This window comes from Seriola dumerili, unplaced genomic scaffold (assembly GCF_002260705.1).
Source record: "Seriola dumerili isolate Sdu_G_001 unplaced genomic scaffold, Sdu_1.0 BDQW01000110.1, whole genome shotgun sequence".
Taxonomy (NCBI): domain Eukaryota; kingdom Metazoa; phylum Chordata; class Actinopteri; order Carangiformes; family Carangidae; genus Seriola; species Seriola dumerili.
The window spans coordinates 7852972-7869098 of NW_019174365.1; the positions used below are offsets into that span (position 1 = coordinate 7852972).

Genomic DNA, 16127 nt, shown 5'->3' on the forward strand with positions numbered 1-16127 from the left:
AGCTCCCAAAATAATATAAAAGATGATAAAGGGGTAGTTCATAGATTTATGAGCTCATATGAACCCCCTGAGGCCTGCAGTGTGTCTGTATTCAGTTTGACTAATGATTCTTAAGCCAGGCCTGACAAGGAAAAGGACATGGGGATTTATTTACACAAAAACTTAATGGTATATTCCACATGTGCTAAATGCTCTCTTTTCCTTGGATGTAATTATCCATGGTAATTAGCATTTCAAGATGTATGCACTTGATCACAAGTACGTTTGAGACATTATGAGAGTCATATCAAACGTACCATACAGTCGACAATATCCAATATGTCAACCTCCCTGAGGCGTATGCTGTCTCTCTGCTCGAGTTGAATAATGTTTCCGTACCAGTGGTTGACTGGTGTTTCTTTTGTACTGACTGACTTATTTTGTTGCCTAGCTGACTGATAATGCCGTCAGTTGTTCATTAAGAGCCAATCACAGCCCTGCAGACACAGAAACTCATGAATACGTAATGAAGAGAGATGATGGAGGGATGTGATTGGTAGGTTCAGCCGCAGGGAAGGAAACAGATTGTTCATACCTGACACATGCATAGACAACAGACAAACAGGCACACACCCAAACTCATACACACACACACCAGGATCCAAACAGACACACAAATACTGCTGCACAGATACATTATCGTGAGACATTAACAAATACATACAAAGAAACACACATACTGATCGATTTGTCAACTTAAAATAGACACACATACGTGCAGACACTTGTAAATGCACAGATGCGGCAGCACTAACAAGAGTGAGTTCAGACAGACACACATATACAGGGATACAGATATACTTTAAGCACACATACACACATACAGGCACGCACAGTAACATAATCCCCACACACACACACACACACACACACACACACACACACACACACACACACACGGCCAGGTGTTGAGGGTGTAGTGTTGGGCATTAGAGCATAGTACCACAGAGGGAAGTGTGTGGACAGAATATCTAATCAATATAACCTGAATGCATTTGCTAAACCCCATCAAAAATGTTATTTTCCTGTTGCATTCAAACAGAATCAGTAGAAAAACTAAACACAGAGCCAGAGAGAATGAGTAAACAATGGTAAATAACAGAGGTAAGGAAGCTAGTACACTCCTGATCTAGACGGAGCACTATGTCTTTATCTTATCATTCAACGATAAAATGAAAGGTTTCCAGTGTGTAAACAGCTCTTCGAGTGTGTGTCTGCCTGCAATGCATAGTAATTATTGCAGTACACAGTGTCTGAGCAAGGAAGTGGTATCAAAAGTGCAAAAGCATCCTACTTGCACAATACCCATGAGGGGAATGAGTGTAACTGAATAATGTTGGTTTATAGTATCATCCATAGTCAGTGGCATATGTCATATTGGCCAAAAGGGGACAGACAGGCTAACTGTAATTGACTAAATGAATGACTACATTAGACACATCATAGGTGCGCTACCGTACTTAAAGAAATAACACTACACCTCTGACCATCATATATATATGAAATACATACTGTCATATACAATATGACCTATTACCATCGTTTTTGAAAAGGGAATCAATGTTGAATCAAATCCTGAGCCCAAGAATTGAAGAATCATGAGATTTTCTGAATCATGTACCCATACTAAAAAGCATGGATTGTACCTATTTGCTGTGCAGAGTCCCAGCCTAATTATTATTTTAAAAAATGAATACACAAGCAGAAATATATTTGATATATATTATAATTTTTATGTGCCATCCTAATCCAGCTGAGCCTTCTCCAGGCTGTACTGCAACTTTCAGTGGTGCCAGGGGGTAAAGCAAAAATATTGAAACTGTCAGGAAGGCTGTGTGGGAACCTGCCATTTATATTATTTGGCCGATTGGAATCTGCCATTGCAAAACCTTGAAAATGCACCTGCTAGCACAGTGTGGACTCCTGGACTTGCTCTATTTTAATGAAAAATGAAAATACAAAATATGCTGTGAAATACTGGAAGAGACCTTCAGAACACCAGTTCTGCATTCAGCAAGTGCTGAATCAGGAGATGTGCATACATGTTAAGCCAGTAAACATTAGAAAAGTATAAAAATGGTTTACATGCTTTGCAATCACCATACAAGATTCCCAGCTGACAGTGGGCTAGAGGTGGGGCACACAGTGGACAGGTGGCCAGTCTATCACAGGGCTGGATATAGATTAGGTTCAAAGGATTCAATAGGTTAGGTTCAAAACATTATGGATATATAAAACATACAGATCAAAGTTCTTGCACCTATATTAATTGTTCTGCTTTTGCACATACAGTGAAACTAATACAAACCACTACACTGACACACTAATACATGTAAAAGCAAAGGCCATCAAAACATAATTCAAATTATGCATTACACAAACAACCCCTGATGTTTGAGAGATAATTTTGTAGCAATGACCCAGTAAAGAGGATCTTCAGATGACCATGTACAATGCTTTCTGAATCACAACCTCACAGCCATCTTTAACTCTCTCCTTCATATTTTTTTGTTTTTCTGCCCCGTTTGCCTCAAGTAATGACCACACCTTTGTCTTTTTAATCTATTTAACAGATTTAGACATGGGGATTCTTGTGAGGTTAAAGTTCATTTTATGATTTTAATACTCGTCTTTTCAGGTAAACTGTGACATCCTGATTTTGCAGCATTGCCAGGGTTTCTACGCTCCTACTTTTCTGCACCCTCCATCTCCACTTTCTGTAATGTTAATGTTAATTAATAAGAGCAAGACATTATTTCTCAGTGTTCCGACTGAAATGTGTACAGTAAATGGAACCCCTGGCAACCATTCAATTGACTACATTGTCAGTTGACTGAGCCACTAACTGGCTGACTGCCAGGCTGAATGGCTGACTAACTGGCTGACTGACTACACAGTTAATAACCTGTATATCTGCCTGGCTAACTGAATGGCTACCAATATGTTCCACTAAGGATTGGAGGTGAGTACAATGAAAAGATGATGTGGTGAAAATATTGCATGAGAGCATTATGAAATCACACACAGAATGACAAGTGCTAAAAAAAAGTGAAGAGGCGAACATATACATTATGATTAAAAACACATTGCTACGATCAAAAACAGCTTGTTGACAGTAACAACACAAAATTAAATGAGAATCATAGGCTATAGCCATTATTTAGTAAAACTGCCTGCATATGTATTTTGATGCTGTTTATCAAATATTCAACATGTCTGGAATGATCAGTTTATTGCTGTTACCTGCAATCTATAAACGTGCATTCAGTATCTCCATGTTCCAACATTTCATTTATACTAAATGATGATGATCAATGAAATACTCCCAAACTAAGACACCATGTTTCTATAGCAACAACAAAACATCCTTGATCCCCAACAGATCTCGAATATTTATAACTTGATGACTTAGAACTACTGTAGGTAGTGAGCTCATGAGCTGAGCATGCTAAGGACTGTGGCTTACTGTTAGAGCAGTCAAGCATGCTGCGATTTTACTTTTGTGTTCATTGGTTTTGAAAAAGATCTGACCCTCTAAGCGCACTGTTAGAACCCCATGCCCACTACTTCAGCATGTAGACATTCAGACATTGAAAGGCATGCTGTGCTTAGTTATGATTGCTAAGCTATGATAGGATAATCACTCTCCAGGGGAGGGGTTTAGTTAAATTACTGCTATTTTTTTTTATCACTTACTGTTCAACAACCTTATTACTTTTGTACACTATGCATGCATTACTTCCTGGAGGAGCAGTTACCTGAATGACTGTAGCTTACCAGGGGTTGCATAGCTGGGTGAATATGTGACTCACAGGCTGACTAGGTGTCCACAGCTTTTCCTCCAGTTCTAGTTATAAATGATTACATAGCAAGATTTTTTTTCTTGATATAGTATGGCCCTCAAAATGATAACACTTGACCTGTTTAAAAGGTAAATTCACTGTAAAATTGTGCTTTTATATATTATTCCTGTGGCCGTTGACCACTCAGTTTATCTGGCAATATGATTCACTGGTTTCTAGCTTTGAGGGAGAGCTGTTGATGTTCTTTTTTTATTTAACAGGAAAGATGACTGAAAACACATTTCCACTTCCAGCTGCAGCCTACGGGTGTATCTGTTGGGGGTTAGAGCATACTGTATCATACCCGGCCACATCTGGAAGCTGACTTGTTCTGCTACAGTCAATGGAACAGATGGGCTTCAGTACTTTGCTCAAAGGGAACTGAGCATTGCTCAATCTTTTACAACTCGTTTTTTTTCAACCTGTCTACACATTCAAACCAGCAGTCTTCACATTCCTATATGATCTTCAAGCAAACACAGGTCCATTATCAAAATCTGACCTGCAGAGGTTACATGCACAAAAAAAGAATGTAATCCGATTTGTTGTTTCAGTGTAAATGCCTTTTGGTCTTTTAGCAAAAGTTCAAACAGGAAGACAATTACCCTTCTAATTTGATCATCACACTTGGGATCCACCTCAGTTATTATCCAATGTCTTCTCTGGGAATTGCTTGCAGGCTTTCCTATCAACAAATGATCATCCTAGCTGAAGGGTATTCCAACTACTTTACTTGTTATGTTTCTCTGCTGTCATAGCTGTCTATATCACTTTGCCACTTCATCACCCAACCACCACTAGTGCCAAGGTCCCCTCTATGCCTTCCTAGGAAGATGTCAGAATGGCTGCTATTTGTAGGGTTTTAACCCATTGAAGCTGATGAAATTGACAAGGCCAGCGCAAAAGTCTTATGAATTATTAAAAATGGTGTATCTACATTTTGTTTATGAGCGGTGTCTCTCCTGATTTAAATACTGCTGAAAGACATCCAGTGACTTTATGGTAAAAATATTACTGACAAGGACACCAGAGATGACCTAAGTGAGTTTTCATAACATCCGTTGTACATGCAATATTTCCAAAGGTCTGTAAAAGAAAAGAATTACTTACACAGTAAACAGTACATAATTTGAAATTGCTTTAGAAAGTTTTATGATTTATGATTTTAAGATTTTCAATTGGACACCACAAAACAGACTTCTTGGAAACCCCCACATGACACGTTAGCTCACAGTCTACAATACAGACCTACAGTGTGCAAGCTGAATGTTTTACTAAGTCTTTGTCCCAGGGTGCAACACACACTTAGATAGCTTGGGTACAGTCCCTAATGACACATTGTGAGTACAAGGATGATTAAATGAACTTACAGCAGTTCCCATGGTAAGGAACTACATCAACTCTGATTTCATCTTGGCCTGCAAAGCACTACAGTAAGACTCTATAGTGTGCTTCAAAACACACTCAGAAACCACATACTAGCTTTGTATAATGGGGTGAAACGAATCTGTAAATGCATTTTGGTCCTGAGGTGAAACGCTCAGAGATGTTGACATAGCTGAATAATTACTGAGCTTCAATTAAACATGCTAATGGACACTTAATGTTTGAACTCGTATTTTGCTGTAAAGTCTTTAACCTAAGATATAAATGCTGGCATTTATGGATATTTGATCGTTTCTATAAATATTAATAGAACTGCCTGAGATTGGTGGAATAAAACGTAAATTATGCAAATAGGAGTAATTTCTTTCTTTAACAAGAGCACTATGTCCTTGGGAGAGATATTTGAATTGAAATGGTTAATGCCCTATAAAGCCTATGGCATGTTGACATGACAATTAACTCTGTAAATTTGGTTTAGCCATGAAGTGGAGCTGCAGGATTTACGTTACCAAAGACACAAATTTAAGAAAAGGTTTTTCCTTTTTCTAAGACCACAGACATCGAGCCCCCCACACGCATGCCCACGCAGACACACTCACACACTTATTTTTTCTCTAAAGTGGTCTACAACAGCCATTTATGACAGTGGGACATTGAAACTCTTTATGTTATTACTCAGTTAGTTACTTACTTAGATAACCTCGCTACCAAATGACTAGTCCCCTTGACCCCCTCCATCTCTCTCTAAATACCTACCATTCTCTTTTATTTCATTTTTTTGTCTTTTTCTCTACTTTTCTCTGCTGGTTTCAATCTTTTTTCCTCTTTTAATCTCTTCTCTGGATCCCCTCACTGTTGTACCACCTCCCCACTCTCTTTTTCTCTGTTGTTCCTTTGATGTTTTTTGTTTTTTGCCGCCTCCTCTCCCCCCCCCCCCCCCCCCCCCCCCCCCCCCCCCCCCTAACTTGGACATAAATCATTAGGAGAGATTATTATTAATTCGGAACTTCATTATTGTGAAACAGCAGAAGGAGGAGGTTTTCATGAGCCGAGTGGCTGACCTAACAAACACAAACACACACACAGACACACACACACACACACACACACACAGTGCCCAGCTAGCTGGCAGCACCTAGAGCCAAACGTCTCCCTCTGAGGTCTCATAGCAGTGTCTTACAAACTAAACCAACCCTGCCAAAGCAGATTTGTTCATTCAGTCTCTCAGAGACAAATTTGAAAATGTTTTCAAATTGTGCTCGCCACTACACTAAACTAACCCAGTGGGCTTGGCCATTACAATTAATTCTCCTACAGACAAGTAGAATTTAGTAGCCCAGTCTAAGTAAAAACAAACTGGATTATCATTAAGTGGAACAATTTATAATAAAGCAGGTTTGCACTCTAAGAATGCTGATTAAAGAGTAAATCTGAAGAGGATAGAACATAATAAATGCAGTATAAAAAAGTGCAATAAACTGAACAAAATGGAAATAAACTGAATCAAATACAAATTAATATACTCTTCTAAGGTTCAAAGAACTGCACATGTGAATGAAGATATCTGCAGTTTCCTTTACTGTTTAGTGGTTCCACAAGATATGAAATCAATAGGTGATTCATCAGTCATCTTGCAATGATCAGTAGTGGCATTAGAATGTTATTTCAGTCACAATATTGACCTATCCTCACTCCATAATGGAACTGTTTGCATGCATGTCTTAACTTTCATTTAAGAAATAGATTAACTTTGGACGACACATTAATTTTCCTTGTGGAACTGGTTAAATGCAATCCACAGAGGCTAAAATCACACACTATTTCAAAGAACTATGTGCTATGACATATTTTGCAATATTGTAGGAACAATTTGTAAAGATTTTCAAATCAACAACTAGATTTCTCAGTAGCAGTAACCTTTTCAGCCACCTAACCAGCCTTTCCATTAATGTCTAAGAACCAGCAGTGTAATGGAGATGACTGACAGCTGACAGGAAGTAGTCAATCAATCACAAGTTTGTTAAGAACTTCACTAATTAATCAACTAACCTATCAAACTGACACCCCTCATTAACACATTGATTAGTCTTTTGAACTAATTAAGCTCAATTAAGATCAATTAAACCAATTAAAAGCTCATCTCAAGGGGAGTGGTCAGGCTGTCAGTCAATCAATCAAGAAGAATGTCCAAGAGAGCCAGAAGAAGAGAGAGGTAGAGAGAGGGAGGATAAGGACAACAGGAGAGGATCGAGGAGAAAGACAGATGAGAGGAGGAAGCGGGAGGAAACAATTAAAGGGGGGTCAAGGAGAAGGATGAGAGAGAGGAAAGATGTATTGTAGAAAGAGCAAGGGGGAAGAGGGATGAGGTTTAATAATGACTAGAATTTAAATCTTTAAAAAGCTCTTTTCTAAATCATACTACACGCTGCATGTGTACTATAAGAATAATGCTTTGGCTATTTAAATGTGTGGTTTAACTCTTATACATTGCTTTTGATATCTAAATTCAAATCTGTAAATGGTTATTTATCTTTTTTTTTGGGGGGCATTTTGCTTTTACTAGACTTTTCACACTGGAGACATAAAAGACAGCCTTATAGATATCCTGCCACTGTGGGCATTCTTTAAAAATCAAACACAACATATGCCATGAGATGTCATATGGGGTCATATCCAACTTAATAAGCTCATCATACCAGCAGATTGGAAAATTATGCAGAGTTAATATAAAACGTGAATTAATAGCAGTCTCAGTCACTTAATTGTCATAATTGACCACAGTCCTGCAAGTGGCACATGCGACCAATACGGTGAGAATTTGCAGGGTCATAAAGAAACTATTTTGAAATGTAAATATTTTATATCAGTAATTTTAATTAGCACTAAATGACCTTTAAAACAAGGATGCAATTTCCTTTGTATGTTTTTATTAATTCTAAAGCAAACATTGTAAAATAAATTCAAGACACAGACACAGAGCTATGTAATTATTCACATTTCTTGTTATAGGTTTGGAAATATTATATATATCTGGTATATACAGTATATAATTCCAGCTATAAAACAATATTTGTGCATTGACTTGGTTCTCATCAATCCTCATTACTACCTCAATAGCCACTTTCACAGGAGTTAAATTTTTCATGTTGGAAAACCATGACTTGAAAAAAAATCAAAGATATTCTGTAAGGTTACTCAGTGATGGAGTGACAGCAAATCACTCTAATTACTGGTGTGTACGAAAAAATACACCTTTGTGTATGGAACAAATGGTGGCAAAGAGAGAGTTAAAAAAAAAGATTTGGGTTAAAGGAGAATATGTTAAAAAATTGTAATAAGAGAGGAAGGAGGGAGGAACAAAGAAAATAGTCTTGTGAAACACTTTCACATTGCGTCATTGAGTTGTGTATTGAGTTGTGTATGATTGTGTCACTTTTGACATAATGTCTGTTTTATGTCTCTCCAAAATACATACACAAGCCCATCATTGTGGGCTTGTACACAAACAGGGCCCAGTTCTGAGGGCAGCACATGGTGCAGACCCTGCACCCCAAGAGCTAGCCTTTTGGATGGGTGCACACCTTATTTTGCATGCATGAGTCTGCTTGGTATTTTGGTGACCCGCAGTGAACTTGGATGTACTGAGGTGAGAGGCGAGGCACAGCATGGAGTGTGTCAGTACTAATCAAGTGGTACAGTGCAATTTTGTTATCAAGCATGACCACGATCTACGCTTGTGCTGCCCGCCCACTCAGACCAGTTCAATGACGCATGAAAGAAGTCACAGTGTACCGTTCCCATGACTTTAGTTTACACTAGTTTAACTTTCTAACAATGAACACACAAATAAAACATGTTCCCAGTATTTTGATTTAAGTGGATTAGAGGAGCTGATTGGTTGACCGTGGCTGATGCCAGCCCATGAAACACTGGCAGTGTCTGTCAATGCCACCCTGTTTCAAACTGTAATGCAGGTGGGCCACACGCCTCTGGCCATGAAAATACCACACACAGTCCCATTCCCTGTGTATCTTGTGATGTTGAATGGATTTTATGCACCATGCACTGGTGATTAACAAAAAAAAAGCCAATGGTTCATTTTCTGAAAGAACAAGAGACACTCTGAGAGTAAAACAAAACATGGGAGAGCAAGAAAAACAAGTAAAGTGTAAAATATAAACCCTCTCTGTTCCAGCTTGTCTGTGCAGTTGTTCCAAACATTCAGCCCTCATTATCGCTGTTGGAAGACGTGGACATTGCCAAACAAATTTCCAAATGTTTTCCACCAGTTAGGGTTTGTGTCAAAGAAATCTAACTATACGCCTCTATGAGCAGTTACCCGAGAGAAAAAGAAAGTAAAAGAGAGAGAACTAGGCAGTGGGGAGAGGGAGGGAGAGATAGTTGCTGAAAGATGGAGACAGAGAGAGAAACTGCAGTAGTGAGGAGACAGGAAGATTGGAGTCAACAGGCGTAATTAAAGGGAGTTAGAGGCAAAATGATGGAGACAAACTGTCAGTTGAAAAGGAAAAAAGCTGCACAGAAACAGATAAAGAAAAAGGAAAAAAAAAGAAAAGAAAAAGGCAAAGAAGCAAAAACAGAACCTTGAAAAGAAAGTGTAGAAAAGTGTAGAAATTAAGATGCCCGTCTCTGTGAATGAATCATATCTTACCCATCTTACCTTGATAATGTGCGCTGAAACCACGGTAACGGTGGTTGCTATCAGTCACAAAATGTAGCCGGAGCCAGTTCTTGTTGCTAATGATGGGTGAGGGGACATTACTGCCTGACAACCTGAAAGAGTGATATAAAGAACGTTTATAAGAAATAGAACAAATACACACACAGTTATAAAACCTTTGCTCTTGCCCTTTTTTTCACTTAATCCTACAAAAGACCCTTGAGGCTCAGGCACAATGACCAAAGTGTTGCATAAATGCCCTTGCTCTGAAAGTCTTAAACTTAAATAGGCTCTTTTGAAGATAGAATTATAGACACACAATCATGTATTAGTACATACAAAAAATACTTGTCTTAGATGAGCAGTGAAAACACATAAAACCGTGAAGCCATTTAATAAAAGAACAAAACTGAAGTCTGTAAAACAAGGTAGTCATGTAGAAATGTCACCGGAACAACAGGTGCTAAACATCAGCACAAGGTTTAGTTTACTGTTAATCGTTTTCTTTTACTTTCCTTATCTTGCCTGGGTATCTCAAGTGTGTGCATGGGAGAGAAAGGGCATGTTCAGAAAACATCTCAGTGTGTCTTTGTGTTTGTAGATGTCTAGAATGAAGTGAGAACACAGCACAAACTGAATTACACAGAGTGTCAGGAGTTCACCTCCCAATATAACCAGTGTGTTTCTGTGGCTCCGCTGGAGTTACTGGGGATTATGCTGCATGCTCTAGGGTGCCTCAAACGCTTTTAATGAAGAAGGAAATGGTATTTCTTATTCATAATTTTTGCCAAGATTTCCCCAGGTGGTTAGAGGATTTGACCCAGCAACTCTAATCAAAAACTCAATTCTCATGGTGGTTTCTGAAGCTGTAGTTGGTGGTTGGTGTTGTACTGGACCGCAGTGATTATTATTATTTCTAATACTTTCTCCACTACTATTTACCTCAATTGCACCTAATAGACTGGTTTATACAAATACAGCAGGTTTCAGTTATACAGGAACAAGAGAGTACCGGACAGTCAGACTGGAATATACCACTGGCTTTTTTGCATTGAAGTTGGCTAATGTACTGAGGCTTTGATGGCGCACAGCATGAGTAGATAGATAGGGTAAGAATTCTTAATTGACTGAGAATATGAACAAAGCTCTTGTGGTAGGCCAAAGTGCATAATGACAGGTCACTGCTGGCAGCTTTACAGGAGGCTTCGCACTTGACACTTAGAGAATAAAACATCCTTGTTCCAGTATAACTTCAAATATCTGCAGCTCAAATACAATCTCTGCTAGCAATGATCCCAATTCCATACAGCATTCCTTTGTTGTATGGTGCTTTCATCTTGTAGTGTCACACAACAGGTGGTATTTCTCTCCCATTACATTTACATTGATGTTTTCTTTTTTTTTTTTTTAGTAATATCACCTTGGCTGTTACATTTGAGACACAGATACACTCAACATAACTGGTGTAAAGTAAGTGGGCTGCCCTCCCATGTTCGCCTGTCTCCTTCTATAAAACCCTCCTGTTAACCTTCACAGTCCATTAATATCAACTTACACACACAGACACACAAATGCATGCTCACACACACACACACACACACACACACACACACACACACACACACACACACACACACTCAGATGGTGGCATTATAGTGCATATACTACTACACTACACCCATACCCTCTAATAACAGCAGTATAAAGTGGAGCACAAGAATGCTGAGCAGGTGTTTTAGAAGGTGTGCTGGTTTGTATATATGTGTGTGTGTGTGTGTGTGTGTGTGTGTGTGTGTGTGTGTGTGTGTGTGTGTGTGTGTGTGTGTGTGTGTGTGCGTGTGTGCGTGTGTATGTGGGGGGCTTGTTTTACTATAGTCATGGGGCCTAAAAACTGGGAGCCCACTATACTTGTCGGGTCTGAGAGCTTTGTGGGGATTTAGGTTGGGTCAATGACGGGTCCCCACAAAAATAGCTGTGTGTGATAGAAGTGTGTGTGTGTGTGTGTGTGTGTGTGTGTGTGTGTGTGTGTGTGTGTGTGTGTGTCTGCATGTGTGTGTGTACGAGTGAGTGAGACAGAGAGAGGGTCACCTTGTGCCCTAGATCAGTAGGATTCTCTGATGTCTGCTATTAGTCACACACACATACACACAGTGGTTTCACAGGCCCAGATGCACACAAACTGGCTGATTTACATACACAATGATACAAGAACACAACTCTAAATGTGGGTGAACAACAGAAAATGTCCTTAGTAAGCACCTACATCAGGATTTTTTCCATGTACTAGAGGGAAACATAATTAGAAAATTCAATTAATTTTGTTGGGAAGAAAGAATAAACCATATACGTCACATAACATGAAGAGACAGTTGAAATTTACCATATCCGTTTATTGTTTAAATCTATTTGTCTTATTCTATCACATCTCACCAGTCTCACCCCGGTAGATCACATTCAGAAAGACCATTAAAATGTAATTTAAATTGAATAAACTATAGCAAATCAATCCTGAATTAGTCTATTAGCTGGGAGAGAGACTGGGCAGTGAATGAAATGGAAGAGGTTTCAGATAATAGTCACTGATATCAAGTCCCTAGATTGACACAAGACATTTCACATTTATAGGATGTTTCAAATGTCAATACATGTGCAGGAGGTAATCTATTTATCAGCATAAATCCAGACAAAAAATAATTGTCTCAAAGTCTATGTGAAATATATGAAAAATAAAAATAAAGACTGAAAAACAAGTGATTTTCTTAAAGGACTTTAATGTGTGTCTGTCTCTGCTGTGTACAGACTGTAAAATATTATGGTGCATGCTTAGTAATTATAACAGGCATAGAAACAAGGTGAGTACCAACCCTCAAGAGACCTAAGTATCCAAAATAGATTAACCTTTTCCAGAGGAAGAAAGACAATGAACACTATCCTCAGTTTATAAAATTATAAAGAGTATGGTCTAGAGTGGCTCTATGTGAAAAGTGCCCTGAGATAATGTAATGTTACGATTCGGCACTATATCAATAAAATTGAACTGAAATTGAACTGAATTGAGTTTAGACTTAATAAAAGTCTATTAGGTTATATGAGACACTTTGATAAGAATGGACATAATGTTCACTCCAGGCTTCTGAGAATGTACATGATGTCCTTAACTCAAAGTTGTCACCTGTGTTATTATATTATAATCTGATGCAGGCTGAAAAGCCAAGAGACACTACATAAGCATTTCATTGTTTGGTGCTATTACACATTTAGCTTCCCTCTTTGCTCTTTTTCCTGCCCCCCTCCATCTCTTCATATATGCACTCTCTCTTTCACACATATTATTCATGTTTACATCTCTTAATTCACTTCCTGCTATGACATCATTACCCAGAGTGCATCATTAAGAGTAGAGTGTGTGCATATTCAATCTGCTCCAGTATTAAAACAGGAATTAAATCATAAATCTATGCAGAGAGTGCATGCTCAGGAAGCGCTTAACAACTCTGAAGTGCGGGATGAAGGTATAATTAGAAAAATCTCTCTTCCAGCAGTAGCTGGAAAGTTAGAGAAATAAGCTGGTGACTAAAAAGGTCACCAACCTGGATCGCCTCAGTAGAAAGGAACACTCCTCTCAGTGCTTTGTCTCAATAAGTACTGTTGAGATATATCAAAGCTACTGCACATGCACCAAACATTAATGTACGTGAAGGCTGACATTGAAAAAAGAGCAGGTCTGTTTAGCAACTACTTACATGGATAATTAAAACCTAAAATGAAGCTGCCAGCAGAAAACCTAATACTTCCAAAAAAACATCAATGTCTGAGCTGCTGAGAAGCTATGTTGATTTTCCCCACGTGGACAATTTGTAATGCATTATTAAATCAGTCATCTATGCTGATTGCTCATGTCTGTGACTGTTAAGTGTTCCCCCTAAATATCTGCTATAAAAGCTCTTCAGAGGAGCCCTGAGGTGTTATAGATCATCTTCAGATGGGCTACACTGTTTTTTTATGTTTTTTTTAAATAGCATGGTCTGAGAGGGCGTCCTACTCTGTGACACAATGACACAGGCATAATGCATTGGGTGAAGGCAGGCTTGATACAACGGGCCACTAACACTTTAAAACTTCCAAAAGGGGAAATACAGTAAAAAGGAAAGATGGACGATCAACAAAGCTTGTGGGATAGTTTGTATGCCTGCAATCCTCAAGGAAGTTTAAACAAGACCAGATCAAAACCTAGTATTTAGCTGGACCGTGTAGGGTCAGTGTGTGAAATTAAGGATTTGCTGCAAACAACTGTCTTTAAACGCTCCCTGATGACATGATAGAAACTGTTTGCACCAATTCATTTTGAAAGAGGAACGGCAAATAGGCAAACTCCAACGCTCAGCCGGCTGTCAGTCAGTCAGCAACATACATAAGCATTTAGAGGGCTGGCCCTGCTGTTGTGGTGTAGCGAACAAGGGCTCTTAATGGTTACCTGAGTGCATTAAACTGTTGTGGACTCAATCACACTGCCAGAATTTTTGCAACTCATCTTAGTATCACAATTACTACTTAAATTTGACCTGTTGTACATAAAGGTATCTAACATGTATGGCATGGTCCCTTGTTCTTTTTTTGAGAAATAACATAAATTGGTGTTCTTTTTTGGAGATTCAGAAGAAATGACTTGCTCTGATGATATATCCCTCTTGTGCAACACCTTTATATGAAACATTGTAGATCCCAATGCAGTATTTCCTATAAATACTTTACAATCTGTGCTCAATACCTCACATCAGTTCGTCAGCAATCAACCACCAACAATGGTTGTTCCTGTGAATGTGCAGGGAGGTCACATTACAACTACTGTTCTCTGAAAGTCATCAACCTTACCTGACTGATACACTAATACATTTTGAATGCCTCTTGTGTTCAACTACAACTGGGTAAAATGGAGAAAATAAATACTGAGATGAGGAGTGAATATGTGACCATTTGTGTGCATGCGTGTGTGTCTGCAGAAGAGAGAGAATATCGAGTTGAAAGCTGCCGGAGGGAGCAAGAGAACGTAACTGATTAAATACAATGGACCAAAAGAGCATTTCTCGCCTCTCTCTGTCTACCATCCTCCCATCCATCCATCCTCTGTGCCCCTCTTCCTCCACGGAAATACAAACCAGTTATTCCACCGGCAGTATGGGAATAAAAGAGAGGGAGAGGGAGGAAATAAAGAAGCATGGGGTGGAAGGAGGGTGCAAGGAGGCAAAGATTGATGGCGGTATGGTGAGACATGAAGGGAGAGAGCGGGGGAAGCAGTGAAGGGAGGGAGGAAGACACACAGAAGCTGACAGAGGTACATGAGTTCATTTGTTATGTTGTTAATTATTCATTTTAACATTTAAACTGAATATAATCACAAAACACAGAAAACACTATTATAAGAGAGCAGATTTTAGTGTGGGCAATTTATGAATAAAACATAAATAATGTTGAAAATAAAAATGGTCATTTTCTGCCATGTTGAACACAAGAAAGCTAATATATTATACACTCAGTTGTCACTGAAGCGGTTCATTGATTTATTGTAATTTTACATGTTTACAGAATAGAAAAATATTAGGAAAATCTGCAGCACAATGTGTTTTCAATCACACAACATTTTTGTCAGATCAACATTACAAAAACATTCAAAGTTTTTAAGCTTTGAAACCTTACACAATTTTTCATTTCGTTTTTTCAAATAGGCTACAGTATTATCTGCATATGTGGGGAACCTCTAAAAACTTCTCAAAATTGATTTAATCCAGCTTTCACACATTGTTAAAGTTATATTTCAGCTCAAAAACAAGTTCAGTTGGCATTTTTTGCCACCTGTGTTGTTACAGGGTGTATGATGATTCAGTGCAAGCTGGAGATTGCAATAACATCTCTCGCACATTGAACATCTTCAAATTGCTTCACAATCATAGTTGTACTCAGCCCTAGACCGTATGAAGATTGTAAACAATCTACTTACTCTATTTTAGAACAGAGTGCACCAGTTTAGTCGATTGAACTGATGTTTTCTGTTATGTAAGGAGCTCCTACAATTTTCTTTCACAGCATCATGCTCTTGTTCCAAATATCTTTATAAAAATGTTATTTCAAATGAATAGTACCTTTCATTATGAGATTTATTTCACCAAACCTTTGGTGGAAAATGC

General features: G+C 38.5%; 1 protein-coding gene across 1 annotated transcript in view; it reads right to left on the bottom strand.

The window, feature by feature from the left end:
* Positions 1 to 16127, bottom strand: part of LOC111223117 (CUB and sushi domain-containing protein 3-like) — a 262697-nt gene that overhangs the window by 129377 nt on the left and 117193 nt on the right. The window contains exon 6 of the mRNA XM_022747144.1: positions 9946 to 10058. Within this exon, the coding sequence (XP_022602865.1) occupies positions 9946 to 10058 (113 nt within the window). The remainder of the gene's footprint in view (positions 1 to 9945; positions 10059 to 16127) is intronic.